Raw genomic sequence first — 20421 nt, forward strand, 5'->3', positions numbered from 1 at the left:
TTATTTAGTTATTATTATTGTGTGTGTTTTAATTCACAGAATAGAAAATGATGTTTTTTGGCATTGCTTGGATAGTTTTGAGTACTGTGTGCCTTATTTTGCATGGGTGTGTGTTCCTTTCAATAAAATTAAGTAAATGATTATTAGGCTGCCTGCTCAGTTTGCTATGTTAAAATATTCTGACAGCCTGACACTTAAGAGTGTTTAGGTAGAGTATTGATCCTAAATTAGCCTCTTTGGACTATACCATTAATCACAAAAACTCAGGTAATCAGAAGATGATGACATGACCAGATGCAAGATAGATGACAAACGGCAAAGAGACAGGGTTGGTGGACCATATCTGTTTGTTGCTCTAGCTCAGAAAACAACTTGTCCTGGATTGGCACTGAACAGATATTATGACATCACACAACATATCCTCCAATAATTTTATATTTATTATCTGAGCTGACAGCAAATAGCCTTAAAGCATGATATCACATGATGCATTTGGTATTACTATTATTGTATAATTTGTTGTCAAGCAACTAAAATCTCCATACTATTTAGGAAAGATACATCAACACCAGAGGTTCAAAAGGTTACTTTTTTGCTAACGAATTTCAGTATGGAAGGTTCACGCTTGAAGATGAAGTCTTTAAAAAATCATAATTTCCCAGTCCTGACCAAGAAACAAGTTTGTCACATTTCTCACCCTGAGGAATCACTATTTAGAATGTTCTGAATGCACCTTGAAAATATTCATGATAATGGAGTAAAGGTCTAGACTGCACCAACCCAGAATAGTTACTGGTCAGAAAAGACTATGAAAGTCCTCCCTATTTATGTTGGGATAGTTGACCAACAGTTACTTTCTTGTGTTATTGTATGACCCATGGTATTGTGTGTGAGAGAGAATGTGTGTATACATACATCAATCCTGATACCCTGCACCCCACCTTATCTATTGTTATATTTTCTCCTAGTTCCTACAGCAAATTATGTGTTCACAACAGTTGTCAGGAATAAATCATTTTGGAAGATCCATTTGTCCCCAGAGGCATATTGAGAACTAGTTAAAAGATTCATCCACAAAATGAATTAACACCAGATGGGATTCTAACACCTGCTACACTGTACATGCTAAAATGAATGGGTTGTAACTCTTGTGTTTAAATGTAGTTTATTCACTTTACAAGACACATTGTGAACACTTACTATGTGAAAAATTGTATGAAAGAAGATAAGGAAGTATGCAGAGTGGATATGCATGTTTTGTTTTCATGGAGATTTGCTAAAGCTTGAGCCAAGTATCATTTGAAAGTATTTTAAAATTTCTTTGTGTGCTTTGGCTTTGGGGCCAGGCCAAGACAAGTATAAAGGCGGGATTATAATAGATTATTAGATATCTGCTTCATGGTGTTGTATATGTGCATGGGCTTTAAATTGACCCGTGTACATATTTCATAGGGTGTTCTGGGTGAGGAATACTCAGAAGTGATTTGCCAATTAGTTCCTATGAAACATAGCCTACAGTACCCAGCATTCCTTAGCAGCTCCCCATTCAAGTATTAATCACACAAAAATCCCCACAAATGAACTATAGTTTTTTTGATTTAACATGTGTAATTTTGCACTTATTCAGTGCAATATTCATTTGTGAGGGGTTTTTTGTGATTAGTACTTGAATGGGGGGCTGCTAAGGAATGCTGGGTACTATAGGCTGTATTTCATAGGAACTATTTGGCAAGTCACTGAGTATTCCTCACCCAGAAAACCCTAGTAGCAGCTACTAAAAGTACTCACTGCTTTCTTCTATAATATATTAATGAAGAATCACATACATAGCAAAAACAGCATTATATCCTCACCCTACTTAGAAAGAAGATGCATTTTAGTTTCTGTGTTAATGCATGCAATAAGTTCACTTATTTCAAGAAAAGGTTTTAGAGAATGTGTTGAACAAGTACCTAAATCAGTGGTTCCCAACCTGTGGGTTCCCAGATGTTTTGGCCTTCAACTCCCAGAAATCCTAACATCTGGTAAACTGGTTGAGATTTCCGAGAGTTGTAGGCCAAAATACCTGGGGACCCACAGGTTGAGAACCACTGACCTAAACAAACCATATGAGGTACTTAGCTGTCACAAGCACAGGGGCCTCATCCCATAGAATGAACAACAGTCAGCTTGTACATCATCTAATTAAAAATTAAAACGGGGATGGGAATCATGAATACCACAAATTGCATAACACTCTTGACAGTACTGTGTAGCCCTTGTCTTCAAGATCATCCCAAATTCCTCAAACTCAGAGTTAAACATTGTATAAGTCTAAATAAAACTACAATTTTTGCTGGAAAATAATTTCAGTGTTAATTTCGAATCCTGTTTTTCCATGTCTACACTAAAAATACATATAGTTTCCCTTTAAAAGGTGTTCCCAAACTCTGGTCTTCCAACTCCCAGTAGCCTAAACTGTTTTGGCCAGCAGTAAGAGATTCTAGGAACTGAATCTAAAACACCTGGAATACCAGAATTTGGAAATCACTGCCTTACAGTACGAGAAGTTGTCTAATACTGGATCAAATAATTGGCCCATCTAGCTCAATTCCACTTCCAAGATTTTATGAGGGCATCATGCTCAACCCAAACTGAAGAATGAACCTGGTTTGCAAGGTGATGTGTTGCACCACTAACAGTGTTAAGAACATACAGAAATGTTCTCAGTCCTGGCAAGAAATAATGTTCCATCACTGTAATTTTTTATAATTCTTTAGTAAATGTGAAAAGATTTGGACTATCCCCTTGTTTTCTAAGGGCTTTATGGAAAAAAGTTTCATTTTGTGTGTGTGACAGAGGGGGGGGGGATTATTATGCAAAAAAAAAGTTTTCTCCACAAAAAATGTTTTTGCAAAAAACAAGAATTTTGCTGAAACTACAAAAATGTAGATTGGAAATCATGAAATGTGCAAAGATCCTCGGAATCTCACCCTTCTCAATAGAAATATTTTGAATATTCATTGTTGCATATGAAAAAGCAACTGGATGTGACAATGTTTTGCAATTCTTACTACTTTTCCTACAATTTACATGTCATATGAAATGCATTTGGGTCAGTCATCCATGTCAATGCAGATGTCCACGCTTGATATGTAATCATAACTTGTTAAAATATGACACCAGTCATCAGGCTGCTTTGTAGATATGATATGCCTTGCAAGGGCACAGATGTAGCTCTGCCAACTCATATTATATCACACACCATCACAATCATAGACATTCAAAATTCCAAACCATCAAAAAGTTGTTAAATAAATTTGAACTCCAGCAAAAAAAAAAACCCTAACTAAAATAACTAAAACTGTATGCAGATAGCAGCTCATTCATTTGCCTGCTTATTTCTGGTTAGAGAGGGCCCAAAAAGTCATGTCTTCAAAACAGCCAAAGATTGTCATGCCAAGACACCTGCTAAGAAAGAATCATGTAGCTCTAGCAATTTGGCTTAATTATCACACTACTCATTAAGACCAGTTGCTAACTTGGGAGTAAGCATTGCTGAAGTAAGATGACTCAGGACTGTAGCACCATAAGGGATGGCACTGAACAGCTTTGCATCTACAGATTTAGCTTTTCTGAAGTATCTTAGAGACAGAAGTCCCCCACCCCAAATATACAGGAACATAAGCAACTAAGTTCATGGAGCTCTTTATTGTCAACAGTGATTGACAGCAACCTTTTAGTATCAGACAGAATTTTTTACAGGTGACAGTGGAAATATGTCCTGGGACTGTTCTCACACTGAGCATAAGTGCTATCTCTATCACTAAACTATGATCCCTTGGCGGGGAAACGGTTATATTCACAATTTTATAAATGGACGAACTTGTGTTTAACCACTAGAAAACTTGGACCCACAGGAGTAGTACCTTAAATCATTCAAGGAATACAACTCTGGTTTTCTATAATGCTGAAAGAGTTCAAGTTACAGTGAAACAGCCCTGAAACACTCAGTAATTTAATTTCAATAGTGAACCTGTCAACAGATTTGTAAGAATGATCAAGAAAAAAATGTGTTCACAGACCTTTAACAACCAAATTAGAAGTAGAAATGCTCTCCTACACATTTCATATTTGATTTTATTCTGACAGCACTTTATTCTGAGAGAGATAAGTCAATACAGACATGTGGCCCATTCAAGGTCATGATGTTTTAATTAACTGTCTGAAGTGGAATTTATAGTGAGATCACTAATAAATATATGCGGAAATTATGGTAATGACTTCATCAACCTTGGTCCAACTAGTCTTATAAATAGAGAACAGATTTATAAAAAAGGAGATGATGTTTATCCACATGGGCTAGGGAAGGACAACACCACGGACCAAATGTTGTACATAGGGACTTCAAATAAGGGTGAATATAGATTCTAAATTAAAGTGTGTTATTATTGGTCCAGTCTATCATATATGAAATAGGCAAAGCGTTCTTTTGCATCTCCGTTTATATACAAATCTAACTAGCTGTAAATATTTCCCTACTGAAATTATCTATGAATTCAGTTTGTATAGAATTCGGTGTCAAAACTGTCACTCTCATGTGATCTGTAAATGGCATACACAAGTTTCATGTAGTGTTATGACCCAAAATCACAAATAGCAATGCATTGCTAACATGAAAATCCAACTCTGAAACAGAGAGATGCAGGATAAAGTACATACCAACTGGATATATCTTTTCTATTAGGAAGCTGATTCATAAGATGTACTCCATTTGAAAGAACTGCCAGGTTATGGCAGGGAACAACAGAGCAAGTTGCTGTCAGGAATCCTCTACTTAGAGGCATATGTTACAATATAATCACATGCAATGTCATCAACACACTAAAACAACTTTTTTAAAACATTATTTCATTCATATGTACATGCAGAAAGCGCTATCTTAAAGCAAACAATAAACTGCTTTGAAAACCATGAGCTATTGCAATCTAAAGTTTCAAACTAATTATAAAGAGTTTGTCATTGATGCTGTATGTAAAGCCTGCTAAGCCAGTAACCATGTGCAGACCATGTACAGTAGAGTCTCACTTATCCAACACTCGCTTATCCAACGTTCTGGATTATCCAATGCATTTTTGTAGTCAATGTTTTCAATACATTGTGATATTTTGGTGCTAAATTCGTAAATACAGTAATTACTACATAGCATTACAGCATATTGAACTACTTTTTCTGTCAAATTTGTTGTATAACATGATGTTTTGGTGCTTAATTTTAAAATCGTAACCTAATTTGATGTTTAATAGGCTTTTATTTAATCCCTCCTTATTATCCATCATATTCACTTATCCAACATTCTGCCGGCCCGTTTATGTTGGATAAGGGAGACTCTACTGTATATACATGACTGATCCCAGCACTCTGCTTGACAAGAGAAACCTTTTCCAACTTTCTCTTAACTGTTTATGAATTACCCATGCTTCGTTCTTAAAAGGAAAGAGTTCTGACCTACATACTGTAATACAGGGCAAAACTCAAGCCATAGTATTTTTTTATTATATAAGACACAGAAACAAAATGTCAAACTTTTGAGTCAAACTTTGTACCATGATTCATAATCTGAGGCATGCAAAACCAAGAAATCCAAGAAACTATCTACACTTTCCCATTGGAAGTTGGTATCAGAAAAGCGATCAATTATGTTTTCCATTAAGATGTTTATCATTCAAAGTCAGCAGTATGCATGCAACATAAATATTAATTCTTGAAGGTTTTCACATTCGAGGTTCTTACAGATTAGCATAGTTCATCCTAAAATAAACCTGAACACTATTTGACCTACAGGCCACTTTAACTACCATCAGCTTAGCAGCGGGGGGGGGGGGGGGGGGGGGGAGGAAAGGTCCTGAGGCTGTTAGAGATTGTGGGAGTTGAAGTCCAAAACAACTGGAGGGCCAACGTTTGCCCATGCCTGCTCTAGAGCTTCAAATTGTGTGTGCATGTTTTTTGCTAAATAATGTTTATTGTTGTTAAGTTTCCTCCACCATCCCTCCCAGTTTAGCACACAAAGTCCGGAAGCCAGTTTTCCAATTATATACATCTGACAGATATTGATTAGGGTATTGATTAACAAGACTACCACCTATTCCCGCAAGACAGTTGCGTTGACATTTGTGTTGGGGGGAAAGGAGAATTTGTTTGGAAATGGGAAAGGCAACACTCTTTTCCTTCTTTACTAACAACCCATCCTCTGATGCCAATGCAGGCAGTGAAATATTTATTAACATAGGTGTAACTTCCACAACAGAGCACTCAAGTTTCAGAACTGAAGCAGAGCACAGCTTCACGCCTTACAATTTATTAAGACAGATGAGGAGTGCCTTAAAAGTTCTTTGATGAGTTGTGAAAGCCTTCGGTGACACTCTTTCCTTGCCATCTCTCTCTGTGTTCTTTGAAAGCAGAGTCCTAAAGATAGTCCCAAATCGGACACAAAAAGAAAGGAGCAGAGGCCTGTTCATGCCTGTTCTGGACTGTCAAAACGGCAATGACAATTTCAGTAAGTCATAGGCCTACTGCTGGGATGTCTTGTTGAGACACTCAAAAGGAGACTTCCTTGGGGGAAACACTCCCACATGAGGATGTTGATCCAGGGGAAAATCCCGCCCTCCCATTGGCTACAAAGCCCCTCTCCCGGCAACACTTCCCTCCATCCTCCAGCCCAACGTTGCGCCTACTACGAGCCCACTCCCCTCCAGGGTTAGTCACCAGGGACGCTTCCCAGAGAAGGCTCCTCTTTCCTGAAGCACTGTCACAATGTTTATCCACACTTCTCCCCCTCCTTCCTTCCTCTAATTACAAGGCAAGCGGTTCAGCTACTGCTTTCCTGGCAAAATCAGTAATTAGAGAGATCTATCCCAGGCCCAATGCTTTCCCATCCGGATCTGGGACCTATGTGGGAGGGCCCTTTTGCTAAGTCGCTGCCAGGGCTTCAGCCTACCATCTGTCCGGCCCTCTGCGTGTTTTGATTGACCCGGGGTCACAAGGAACTCCCTCCCTGGGATGCAGGCACTGGGCTGCGGTCCCATCCTGGCACGGTTTCCGTGGGAGGGAGGGCACCGATTGAGGCTCTACAGAGAAGGCCCTCATCAAGTCAGCAGAAACGCTGTACTGAATGGGAAGAGGTGGGTGGGTAGTTTTCCCTGCAATCTCTCTTGAGCCTTCTGCACCCTCGCAGAAATGTGTGAACTCTCTCAAGAGCCCTCTGCACTTTCAGAGTCCTCTGCACTTTCTCAGAAGCCCCCCTGCGTGTGCTGAGAAGCCCTCTGCACTTTCAGGAGCCCTCTGCACTCTCTCAGGAGACCTCTGCACTTTCAGAGTCCTCTGCACTTTCTCAGAAGCCCCCCTGCGTGTGCTGAGAAGCCCTCTGCACTTTCAGGAGCCCTCTGCACTCTCTCAGGAGACCTCTGCATTTTCAGAAGTCCTCTGCACTCTGTCATAAGCCATATGCATTTTCAGAAGCCCTCTGAACTCTCTCAAGAGCCCTCTGCACTCTCTCAGGAGCCCTCTGCATTTTTCAGAAGTCCTCTGCACTCTATCATAAACCATATGCATTTTCAGGATTCCTCTGCACTCTCTCATGAGCCCTCTTCACTCTCTCAGAAGCCCTCTGCATTTTCAGAAGCCCTCTGCACTCTGTCATAAGCCATCTGCACTTTCAGGACCCCTCTGCACTGTCTCAGAAGCCCTCTGCATTTTCAGAAGTCCTCTGCACTCTATCATAAGCTATCTGCATTTTCAGAAGCCCTCTGCACTCTCTCAGGAGCCATCAGCATTTTCAGAAGTCTGCTGCATTCTCTCAGGAGCCCTCTGTAATCTCTCAGAAGCCCTCTGCATTATCTCAGGAGCCGTCAGCATTTTCAGAAGTCTGCTGCACTCTCTCAGGAGCCCTCTGCACTAGCTCAGGAGCCCTCTGCACTCTGTCAGAAGCCCTCTGTACTCTCTCAGAAGCCATCTGCATTTCCAGAAGTCTGCTGCATTCTCTCATGAGCTCTCTGCACACTCTCAGAAGCTATCTGCATTTTCTCAGGAGCCCTGTCCCCTTCTTTCTCCATGCCTTCGAGGACTCCACTCTGGCGGGGAGAATGGGAAGGTGGGCCTCTTCTGGGGAAGACACATATTTCAAGCCCTGCCCTTCCTCCTCTTCCTCGCTTCCCCCCTTCGCTCAGGCCCCGGGCCCAACTTTCCCCACTTTGCTGCAGCCGAGCACTCTCCGGGGCTGGGACTGACGCACACTGAACCCAAGACCCAGGGGATGGGCGGGAAGAGAGGCGGCCAAAGTGGCCCGAAGAGAGAGAGAGAGCGAGCGGCAGAGGAAGAGAGAGCTCAGTGGGTGGGGAAAAGTTGCTCCCCATCACCCCCCCCCCCGCCTTGGCCTTCCCCCAGCCTACCTTGCTTGACACACTTGAGCCGGATGGGGTCCTTGCAGTGCTTGATGACGGCCAGCACGTCCCGGATGGTGAGGCCGGCCACGGGGGTCTCGTTGACCTCCAGCAGCAGCTCCTCGGGCACCAGCTTGCCCCCGGCCCCGCCGCCGGCCTCGTAGAGCACCTGGCCGGGCTTGACCTCCCCCAGGTACGGGAACTGCCCGTTCTCGGCGCCCCCCTTGAGCTCGAAGCCCAGCTGGCCCTCGGCGCTCCTCACGATGGCACACTCATGGACTCGGCTCGTCCAGTGGCTTTTCTTCTTCAAGCCCTTGGACATTGCCGTGGGGGCCCGCGGGGTGGGATGGGCCGGGGTGCCCTTGGAGTTGCCTTCGAGGGGAAGAGAGGCGAGGGAGCGCGGAGGGGCGTGCAAGGCTGCGAGGGAGGGGGGGAGGGAGGAAGGAAGGAAGGGCGGCTGGGTGACCGCTTCCCCTCCCGTCTCTCGGGCTCTAACTGCGAGCCATGGCAGCGGCCACCGAGATGCTTGTTGAGTGTGTGAGGGAAAGAGGGAGCGAGGGTTTGTGTGTGTGTGTGTGACAGAGGGAGTGCACTAGTTGTACAGTAACCGGAGGGAGGGATGGAGGGCGGGCTGCCTGCGCTGGAGGAGTCGGAGGCGGAGAGAGATGTCTGTCTGGCTCCCAGCCTCGCTCTCCTCCCTGCCTGACCCGGTAGTGAAGACCGAGAGAGAGCGAGAGAGGGAGGCAAAGCCGCCGCCGCCGCCTCAGCAGCAGCAGCAGCAGAAGGGAAGGGAGAAGGCGGAGAGCAGACAGCGGTGGGCGGGAGGAAAGGAGAAGAGAAGAGCCCGCTCGCGCCCGCTCGCTGCTGCTGCTGTTGTGATGCCGCCACTGAGAACGCTGCGCGCGCGAGCCCCCCCCCCCCCTCACTCCCTCCCTCCTCGGTTCTGGGCACGCGGGGGGAAAAAGAGCGGGAGGGAACAACGCGCGCGTGCCTCCCTCCCTCTCTCCTTCTAGCTCGCCTTGGCGCAATACGCCCCCCTCCCTCTGTCCATTCGGGCTCGCGCGCGCAGCAGTCCATCCTCGCGCCGCTGAGGGGCCGCAGAGGGAAAGCCCAAGCGCAGTGTTTCCAAGCGGGATGGGATGACAAGGGGGGGGGGGGGGTAAGAGAGACGGCCCTTTTTGCTCCCCTCTTCTCCCTCCCTTCCCACCCTGAAATTCTTCCTCACAATAAGTATACATATACACACATACACAGGCAGTCCCTAAATGACAAACAAGATAGGTAAAGGCAGACTTTTTAAACAGGGGGGCCAGTTCAAAATCCTTCAGACCATTGGAGGGCCGGACTATAGTTGGCCACCAAGCAATAATAATACAGTAGAGTCTCGCTTATCCAAGCTTCTGGATTATCCAAGCAATTTTTGTAGTCAATGTTTTCAATACATCGTGATATTTTGGTACTAAATTCGTAAATACAGTAATTACAACATAACATTACTGCGTATTGAACTACTTTTTCTGTCAAATTTGTTGTACAGTAGAGTCTCGCTTATCCAACATTCTGGATTATCCAACGCATTTTTGTAGTCAATGTTTTCAATACATCGTGATATTTTGGTGCTAAATTCGTAAATACAGTAATTACTGCATAGCATTACTGCATATTGAACTACCTTTTCTGACAAATTTGTTGTTAAACATGATGTTTTGGTGCTTAATTTGTAAAAGCATAAACTAATTTGATGTATAATAGGCTTTTTCTTAATCCCTCCTTTTTATCCAACATATTCGCTTATCCAACGTTCTGCCGGCCCGTTTATGTTGGATAAGTGAGACTCTACTGTATAACATGATGTTTTGGTGCTTAATTTGTAAAATCATAACCTAATTTGATGTTTACCAGGCTTTTCCTTAATCCCTCCTTATTATCCAAGATATAAGGAGCCTCAGGTGGCCTAGGGGATAAAAGCCTCGTGACTTGAAGGTTGGGTTGCTGACCTGAAGGTTGCCGGTTCGAATCCCACCCGGGGAGAGCGCGGATGAGCTCCCTCTATCAGCTCCAGCTCCTTGCGGGGACATGAGAGAAGCCTCCCACAAGGATGGTCAAACATCAAAACATCCGGGCGTCCCCTGGGCAACGTCTTTGCAGACGGCCAATTCTCTCACTCCAGAAGCAACTCCGGTTGCTCCTGACACGAAAAAAAAAATCCAAGATATTCGCTTATCCAAGCTCATGCCGGCCTGTTTAGCTTGGATAAGTGAGACTCTACTGTAATAATAAGGGTTGGAAGAGACCCCTTGGGCCATTTAGCCCAACCCCCTTCTACCTTTGTGCACCAAAAACACAAGCAAAGCACCCCTGACAGATGGCCTCCCAGCTTCAATGTTAATAATAATAATAATAATAATAATAATAATAATAATAATAATAATAATAATAAGGTGGGTTGGAAGAGACCTTGAGCCACATAGTCCAACCCTCTTCTGCCTTGGTCCGTGCACCACCAGGGGCTCCACAAAGGTTCTATGCAGGGCTGTAGCCAAGGGGAGGGGGGTTTATGGGTTCAACCCCCCCCCCCAAATTTCAGGTTGAAAAAAAACCTGGTTTACTCATTAATTTTAACCGATTAACCACATCCCCATGTCTATCTGTCTTGAGTGTCCACTGAAGTTTATCCATGGAGCCTGATTTCTACATTATTTTGAATTAAGGAACTAGTCTTCATGATTTTGCTAAATAAAAGTTTCAACCCCCTCCCCCCATTTTTTTTCTTGCTATGGCTCTGGTTCTATGTATTGTGGAAGGCTTTCGTGGCTGGAATCACCGTCTTTCAGGCTGTATGGCCATGTTCCAGAAGCATTCTCTCCTGATGTTTACCCACATCTGTGTCAGGCATCCTCATAGGTTGTGAGGTATATTGGAAAACTAAGCAAGGCAGGTTTATATATCTGTGGAAGGTCCAGGGTGGGAGAAAGGACTCTTATCTGTTGGAGGCTGGTGTGGATGTTGTAATTAATCACCTTGATTAGCATTAATGGCCTTGCAAGCTTCATTCCTGCTTGGGGAATCCTTTGTTTGGAGATGTTAGCTGCCCTTGATTGATTAATATCTATAATTTCTCTGTTTTCAGAGTGTTGTTCTTTATTTACTCTTCTAATTTTAGAGTGTTTTAATACTGGTAGCCAAATTTTGTTCATTTTCATGGTTTCCTCCTTTCTGTTGTCCACATGCTTGTAGATTTCAATGGCTTCTCTGTGTATTCTGACATGATAGTTGTTAGAGTGGACCAGCATTTCTGTGTTCTCAAATAATACACTGTGTCCAGGTTGGTTCATCAAGTGCTCTGCTATGGCTGACTTCTCTGGTTGAATCAGTTTGCAGTGCCTTTCATGTTCCTTGATTCGTGTTTGGGCAATGCTGCTTTTGGTGGTCCCTATGTAGACTTGTCCACAGCTGCATGGTATACGGTAGACTCCTGCAGAGGTGAGAGGATCCTTCCTGTCCTTCGCTGAACGTAGCATTTGTTGGATTTTCTTAGTGGGTCTATAGATAGTTTGTAGGTTGTGTTTCTTCATTAGCTTCCCTATGCGGTGAGTGGTTCCCTTGATGTAAGGTAAGAACAATTATCCTCTGGGTGGATTTTCTCTCATGGCTTGTTCTTGGTCTTGCAGCTCTTCTGACAGGTTCTGTAGGTTTGCTTTTTAGTTGAATTTGTATGTAAGTCAGAACAGGTACATTTTAAGTGTAACCCCAGCCAAATATATATGGATTTTGAAATCATTTGCACTGTTCAGTCTGGTAGTGTGTTGTATTATTTAATTATGTTTTTAAAATGATTGAATTGCTGTTGTGTTTTATACATGTTTTATTTATTTACTAGATTGGGTACCTGGCATTGCTCAGGTTATTTGAAAAAGTCACTTTTAATTGTACAATATGCATAAGGTTATGGATTAATTACAACTGTCATCATCTCAGATTAACCCCAAAAAACCTCATCAGTACTTAAAGTTTGTTATGTTGGGAAGGTTTGCTCTGGGTGCATCATCAGTGGGGTTCAGTGTGCTCTCTAGCTGTATGGTAAACTGCAACTCCTGCTATGGTGAGTCAGTCCCCTCAAGCCCCTCTAGTATGTTGAGTTAGTCATGGGGTTCTGTGTGCCAAGTTTGGTCCAGGTCCATCATCGGTGGAGGTCACAGTTTCCCTGGTTGTGGGTGAACTACAACTCCCAGAAAATGAGGTCAGTTTCCCCCCCCCCCTCCCCAACCACCACCACCACCCAGTAATCAGATTTCAGCTTATCAGGTATGTGTACCAAGTTTGGTCCAGATCCATCGGTTTTTGGGTTCACAGCGTTCTCTGGATGTAGATGAACTACAACTCCTCCAAATCAAGGTGAATTTTCCCCAAAGACCTCCAGTATTTTTTGCTGGTCATGAGGACTCTGTGTGCCAAGTTTGGTCCAATTTCATCTTTGGTGGAGTTCAGATTGCTCATTGATTGCAGGTGAACTATACATCTCAGTACTCAAGTCCAAAATATCAAGGTCAATTCCCCTCAAAACCCACTAGTATTCAAATTTGGGCATCTTGAGTATGCATGCCAAGTTGGGTCCAGATTCATCATTGTTTGGGTTCATAGTGCTCTCTGGATGTAGGTGAACTACAACTCCTATACATCCTTCTAAAGACTTCCAGTATTTTTGGTGGTCATGGGGGTTCTGTGTGCCAAGTTAGTTCCAGGTCCATCATTGGTGGAGTTCAGCGTCCTCACTGATTCCAGGTGAACTATACATCCCAGTACATACAAATCATATAATCCTATAAGTCATGGTGAATTCTCCCCAGACCTCTCTAGTATCATCATCAGTGTTGACAAGGGTTTCCACACCATACTTCCAAGGCTGCTCTTTCCATACAAAAGGAAAAGGTGAAATCCCAGCACCATTAGCCACATTTGTTTTCACACAATGTTGTTTCCACTCCTTCGTGTTTCCACTTCACAACTTCACATTTTCCTTGCCACAACAAAGACAAAAGGTGGAACACCTGTACCATGAATGTTTTGACTGCAGGTTGGGCATCTCTTAGCCGGATACAAATCTGAATGGCTGAGAGAGTCACACTTTTGCTTTCCCATAGTTCAGTATATACAAACTTCGTTGTGTGCACAAAAGTATTACAAGTATTGTGTATAACATCACGTTTCAGGTATGCATAAGGTCTATATAAAACATCAGTGAATTTCAGGCTAAGACTTGGGTCCCATCTCCAAGACATTTAATCATATACGTATATGCAAATACGCGCAGTTCCCAAGTTACTAATAAGAGATTCTGTAAGTTTGTTCTTAAGTTGAATTTGTGTGTAAGTTGGAACAGATACATTTTTAAGTGCAACTCCAGCCATATATATAAGCTTTGAATAGCCATGGGAAAGATTAACACCCCTGTGGTGTTTGTTTTGCTATCTGTTCAGAAGTTTTCACCTCGTTTTGTGTCCCTGTGATAATAACTACATATTTTAAATACTTCTCCAAAACATTTCAGATAAAGGATACTTAGTGTGTACAAACTTTGTTTCATGCACAAAAAATTACAGGTATTGTGTATAAAGTACTACAAGAATTGTGTACAAAGTTGCCTTCAGTGCATGTATAGACTGTATATGACATATCAGTCAATTTCAAGTTGAGACCTGGGTCCCATCTTCAAGACATTTTACTATGTACCTATATACAAATATTTTAATTTTGCAGAGAAATACAGGGCTGGATTAACTGAAGTCAATGCTTTTATTTGGTATGTCAGTAGAACACAAACCTTTTAACTCCTTTTGACCGTTATGCCAAAAATGTCAACTGTCTCTTATTGCTGTTTTTAAAACCTTGCATTACTATCCCTGAATCAAGTCATGATGTCTTCCTGCCTTAGCTCAGAATAAACATGATGATATCTTGTTTTGATGTTTTCCCTGTAATGTTTTCCTTATCTTTCATTTCTTCTTCATAATTTTGAGCTAGTGTCGCAGTGGTTTGAATCCCTGCTTGGCCATGGAAGCCCAATGGGTGAGCTTGGGCAAGTTACGCTCTTGCGGTCTCATGGGTCAGCAATGAAAAATCCACTTTGAACCAATTTTGCCAAGAAAATACCACATAAGTTCACTTTGAGCCACCATAAGTTGGAGATGATATGAAGGCGTAGAGCAACAGGAAGCATAGGAGAATGTATTAATGAATATTCATACTTCAGGTTTAGAAGGTGCTCCTCTCCATGAGCAATAAAGTCTAAAAACTGGACACATACAGTGTCTGTTCCAGCAACCAACCAAAGGCAAGGGACAACTTACCAGTTAAGACTTTGTTGATCTAGTTACAAGGGCCAGTGCCTTTTTTCTTTTTTAAAAGAATTTTTGCTTTCTTACTGCTGCAAAAATGCTACCTTTTGAATAACCATGCTTAAGTGCTCAGGAATGAAAATGTAGAAGACAGGACAGAGCAAAGTGCACTTCCAGCTGCATGATGGCAGGTACAGAAGGGAAAGGCATGCCAATTTGGCTCCTTTAATTTATATTTATGTGGAGGAGCCACTGTGCAGAAATACCTCCGGAAAGTAGTCAGTGCTGAGAGAATAATGGCTTCTTCCGGTGCCAATGGAACTCTTCCCTTTCATTTGCTGGACTTTATTTTCTCCTCCTCCTGCCCATCTCTTCTTCAACAGCTTTTGCAAATCAAACTTGTTTTGTCCCAATTTTCCCACTTTTAAAATATGATGCCTATTAATGGTGACCTGTTAATACACTTCAAAACAGGAAGCCGAGATTAAAGTGTCAAAAAGAAGCAGTGGCTCCTGCTGTTGGCCTTTCCATCCCCAAATATATGCAATTCTGTTGGGAAAAGGTGAATAAAGTACTAAAATGTGATTCAGACAGGACATTTCTGTTCATAGGTGACATAAAAATTGCTGAAGGTTGAAATGTAACCATAAATCCACTTTGCTGCATGGCCCTCAATCACTTTAAGAACTTGCTGTACAAACACACAGAAAATGGCATCACTGCCTTTAATACCTTTATACCAGCTTCGGGAAAGTTTCATAAGCACTAAAAAAAATCACATATGAATTCAGGAAAAGGTGAAGTTGCAACACACATGTTCACAAAATGCTGTACAACAAACAGCATGTTAGCAGCATTCATTTTTTGTGGTTATGGCAATGAAGTGAAATAAGCGGCAGAGCTTCTGTCGCTTTAATAGTTGTGTAGAAGAGAGAATTTTAGCAAGGGTTGCATGTGAATCTTCCAGCTTCCACCGTTCAGGTGGACAACATTGCACTACGGGTGCAAACAAATGGGCAAGGGGAGTGTGCTTGGTCTCTATTTCTCTTCATGTAATTGAGACTATGTGCACCTAAGCAATGTTTTCAGACCAAATGTAGATATTAGTCTCTACTAGAATAGATCCATGCAGTCTATGGAATTTATATACTGGTAAGTGTTGATCAACCAAGTTCTCATTTATTACATGAGTTTCCTCTACCTAGGCCCAACAATTTCATTTAGGCCATCACAGGTGGTCCCCAAGTTACAGACATCTGACTTCCAATTGGCTCATAGTTATAAACGGGGCTGAGACAACAGGAAGTGAGAGAAATCTATTCCTAGGAGGAAAAAAATCACTTCAAATTCACTTTCAAAATCTAATTATCACAGGGTCAGAAAATGAGGGAAAATCTAAATGGGCACAGACAGCAAAGCAAACACCACAAGAGTGTTACCTCTTCCCTATGGTACCCAAAGCTCACTCTCCCTCCTCCTCTCTCTATGGCTGGAATTACATTTTGAAAAGAACATGTTTCAACTTCCATACAAATTTAACTTAAGAACAAACCTACAGAGCCTATCTTGTTTGTAACTTGGGGACTGCCCATACTAGTATGGAATATATCTTCATATTTTTTTATGAGTGCACTTAACTTGATAATGACATGTCATTGTCTTGAAATTTGGTTAGTTGCTAAGCATCTGAAAGCAGAGAGAGCTTCAATCTGGAAAAGGGCAGGAAGAAGATAGTCACCTTTCTGTTAGCTTTCTCCCTACAGCCCCTTGTTTCAGGGGCTACGTTTTGAGTGACCACTTTGATCATTATAGAGTTGAATCAGCTTCATGGTGGCCAAACACTGATCCAGGTATGGCCTTGCGAAGCGTTATCCAAACATGGGAGAAAGTCCAAATTCTGGCCCAGAATTTAGACTATCCCATGATTTTGGTGCTGTGAAAACATTGCCATCCTGTGTTTTCTGGACTAGGATTGCCCAGGTGTAAAATAATAATAATAATAATAATAATAATAATAATAATAATAATAATAATAATAATAGCAACTTTATTTTTATATCACACCACTATCTCCCCAGCTTAAAAATATAACACAGTAAAATTTTCAAATAACAAACATCATAAAAACATAACCACCAGCAAACAATCAATAGCCTAACTTAATGGCCATTTACTCAACTAAAGGGCGAGGCAAGAGCTTGTGCAAAATAGTTACAAGGACAGGCATGGCGGGAAAGTGCAAAAACCAGATGTTAAGTTTGGGCTAGAAGAGAAGACATTTTGAGCAAAATAGCTATAGGGCAGGGACAATGCTAAAGTGCAAGAGCAAGATGTTGACTTATGGCTGGAAGGACTACCATGTTCTCACAAGCTGCTTATTCAAAAGCATAATGGAACAGCCACACATTTAATTCTTTATGGAAAGTGGACAGGCTGGGTGCTAATCTAATCTCCCTGGGGAAAAAGTTCCAGTCGGGGGGCCACCACCGAGAAGGTCCTTTCCCTCGTCCCCACCAACCACACTTGTGACAGGGGTGGAAGCGAGAGAAGGGCAGGTACATGGGATAACAATCCCTTTCCATCACCAACCCTGTACTCCATGTTGCTGTGGTCTCTGTTTGCAATACAGGTTCTACCTGTCAACTCCTGTGTGCAGTTATATCAGATGGGGAGGGGGAGGAGGAATTTCCCCCTCTCCCCTTTCCTTTCCAGAGAGCCCTGTTGCCCCAGCTGATGTCACTGAACACGACAGCTAGCAGGTAAGATCTGTGTCATGGCCAAATCGCACCATGTCACAGAGGGTGGTTAGCTGTCCAGTGGTGCCAAATTGCATTCAGCACTGCTAGGTGGTGGGAACTCCCTCCCACCTCAGCAGTAGCTTGGGAACTCCTTGTGCAGCTCAAACCTGGGTCCTATCCGGCCTACAACATGCTGGATCAAACCCAAAGTATTTCTCAATGTATTGATGCTCCTAAGAACAAGTTTTCTTCTAGTTGAGTAGATTTCCAGTTGCAAGTTTCATCTGGAGAAATCTAAAGGGTGGCAGAATAATCCAACAAACAAACCCCTGTCCTGTCCACAGCTTACAATTGGTCACCTTTGAAGACACGGGACCTTTCCTTTCACAATCCTATTGTGCTCTTAAATGTTGGCCATGGATATTGCAGTGAAAACAATGAAAGGGCATAAAACAAAAGCAGTGATGTCATACAACTAGTTTGTACTTGCTCCTGAAATTATTTAGGATTTTTTAAAAATCTAGGAAAAGGATTATCCTGCTATGTATCTGTCATTGATCTGTTTATTTTCAGCTGGCCAACTCCATTCAATACATTTAAAACCTGCCAACTTTTCTTGCAACTTACTTTATCCTGTGGTACTAACTTTCCCATTCTCTTCTTTCCCCTGGATAGAAAAACCTTTTTCATGACATTGTGAAATCATGGCATCAAAATTAATTAGTTGCTTAAACACTCAGTGAAATCCCACCTCTATCATAGGATAAATTTATGAAATCATTTTTAATGTGGGGCATGTGGCTATGGCATGTTAGCAATTTTATGTGTCACTTTAATAATGAGAAGAACATGCCTTTTTATTTTTGAGCATTTACGTGTCTACATTACCTTGGTTCATCAGGATTATTTGATATTTCTAGCTCTTTTTACAACTCAACTGTTGATTATCTGACTCTTACACTTAGTATCCTGTCTCCTAAGTGAGACATACTCCCACTTTAAAGACACTGCATTTTAAAGTGTTCCCGTTTTAAAACCTATCTCTAGCAATTTGAGCCTACGTGAGATTTTAATTTGTAACAGGTATGATACTTGAAATAATTACACTCTTTTGATTACATTGTCAAAGGAATGATGGATATGCAACTATAAAAGGGGGAGTGCTCATTGAGAAATAGTCAGACAGAATGAAGGGTGCATCTGTAGCTTCACCAGGGCTGCAATTCAACAGAGAGGCAGACTTTAAGTACATAATCTAGTTACTGATTTTGCAATTTGAAATTCCTTGGACCGAAATGGACTAATGACAAACCTGGTGTTCAAATTGCTTGATTCTGTGTGATAAATATTCACGTTGTTACATTTCTAATTGCTACCACTTTGCTACTATTTTACTAATGAAACATTTTTATTTTTCATCTTATTTGCTTTCCATGGTAGTGTGTGATCTATAAAGAAATAATAGCCCAACAGATAGAATGTTTTCTGGGTAGGTAACAACATTTTTGTCTTCTAGGCTGAAAGGATCATAACATAGGCACCAAGGAAATTACTACAGAGGGGAGTTTGTGAAAAGACATTCCACAGATGGACAGAGAAAGGGCTCTCTCTTTCAACCTTCAAAGGAAGGAGACTGCCAAAAAAGTCCCCAGTGGCAAACCCTAAGACACTGGCAGGTTGATATGGAGGTGACCTAAGCCATTACAGCAAATACTTCATAAGGACATCCTGGTTTTGAATGATTTTTCTGGAAAATAAAATACACAGGAATTGAAGTGCATCTCAATCTGACCCTGCAAATGTCATTGAGTATTCGACTCTGAAATCCTTCAGTAATTTTATGACCGTAATAATAATAATAATAATAATAATAATAATAATAATAATAATAATTACCCAAGGTGGGGTACAACAATACAGTGAGGTGAAATAAAGCACTATTATATCTAACACATATAACAAAAGCACACAGCAAAATGCAGCTTAAAATTTACCGGTTTACTGGATTTTAAAATTCACAAGTTAAAATTGACTGAATAGGCCTGCCAGAAGAGATAGGTCTTAAGTTGTGTTTTCTGATAGCTGAATTAGCAGCCAGAGCTCTTCTGGCAGGTTGTTCCACAGTCTTGAGGCAGTCAATGAAAAGGTCCTCTGGGTTGGGTTCTGACTGGCTAGAGTAGCTCCCTGGATTGTATGGGAGAAGGCAATCCTGTAGGTAACCTGGACCCAAACCATGTAGGTCTTTAAAGGTCAAAACTAACACTTTGGGTTGTTTTTTCTGGAAACAAATTGGCAGCCAGTGGAGTGAATATAGCATAGGTGTAATATGTTCATTCCTGGATATTCCTTAACCAATCTGGCTGCTGTATTTTGAACCAACTGGAGTTTCCAAACTTGGTTCCACATTTAGCCCAATGTAAAGTGCATTGCATAAGTTCAACCTTGAGATTACCAGCACTACCATCTTTAGGTTCTCCAAATCTAGGAAAGAGCACAGCTGGCATATCAGCTGAAACTGGTAACAAGCACTCTTGATCATCGCATCAACTTGGGCTGACATTTGGAGAGATGGATCCAGGATCACACCCAAGCTGCAAACACAGTCTTTTGGGAGAGTGCAACTCCACACAGAATTGGTTGATATACCTCCCTTCCCAAGTTAGGACTCTTAACATCAAGCACCTCTGTTTCGTCTGGATTCAGTTTCAATCTGTTTTCCCTCATCCAGCCTGTTACCTCTTCCAGGCATCCACTCAGAAGAGACACATTAGCCTTAGCTAAAGGTATTTTGAAGGCATAGAGAAATGGATTTGGATGTCATCAGCATACTAATAACACCCCACCTCATGCCTATGAATGATCTCTCCCATCAGTTTCATGAAAAATGTTTAAAAGCATTGGAGATAGAATGGCCCTTTGTGGGATGCCACA

General features: G+C 42.0%; 1 protein-coding gene across 19 annotated transcripts in view; it reads right to left on the reverse strand.

Moving 5' to 3' along the window:
• The window catches only part of magi2 (membrane associated guanylate kinase, WW and PDZ domain containing 2), a 929612-nt gene extending 920433 nt beyond the window's left edge, over positions 1–9179 (reverse strand). For 4 of the 19 annotated variants that reach the window (XM_062983518.1, XM_062983515.1, XM_062983517.1 and 1 more), the window contains exon 1: positions 8427–9167. In XM_062983518.1, the coding sequence (XP_062839588.1) occupies positions 8427–8739 (313 nt within the window). In that variant the 5' untranslated portion in view covers positions 8740–9167. Of the gene's footprint in view, positions 1–8426 lie in introns of all 19 variants that reach the window. The other 15 variants (XM_062983514.1, XM_062983534.1, XM_062983520.1 and 12 more) reach the window with 11 other exon arrangements.
• Positions 9180–20421: the final 11242 nt, after the last annotated feature.

This window comes from Anolis carolinensis, chromosome 5, assembly GCF_035594765.1.
Source record: "Anolis carolinensis isolate JA03-04 chromosome 5, rAnoCar3.1.pri, whole genome shotgun sequence".
In the NCBI taxonomy this organism is placed as follows: Eukaryota; Metazoa; Chordata; class Lepidosauria; order Squamata; family Dactyloidae; genus Anolis; species Anolis carolinensis.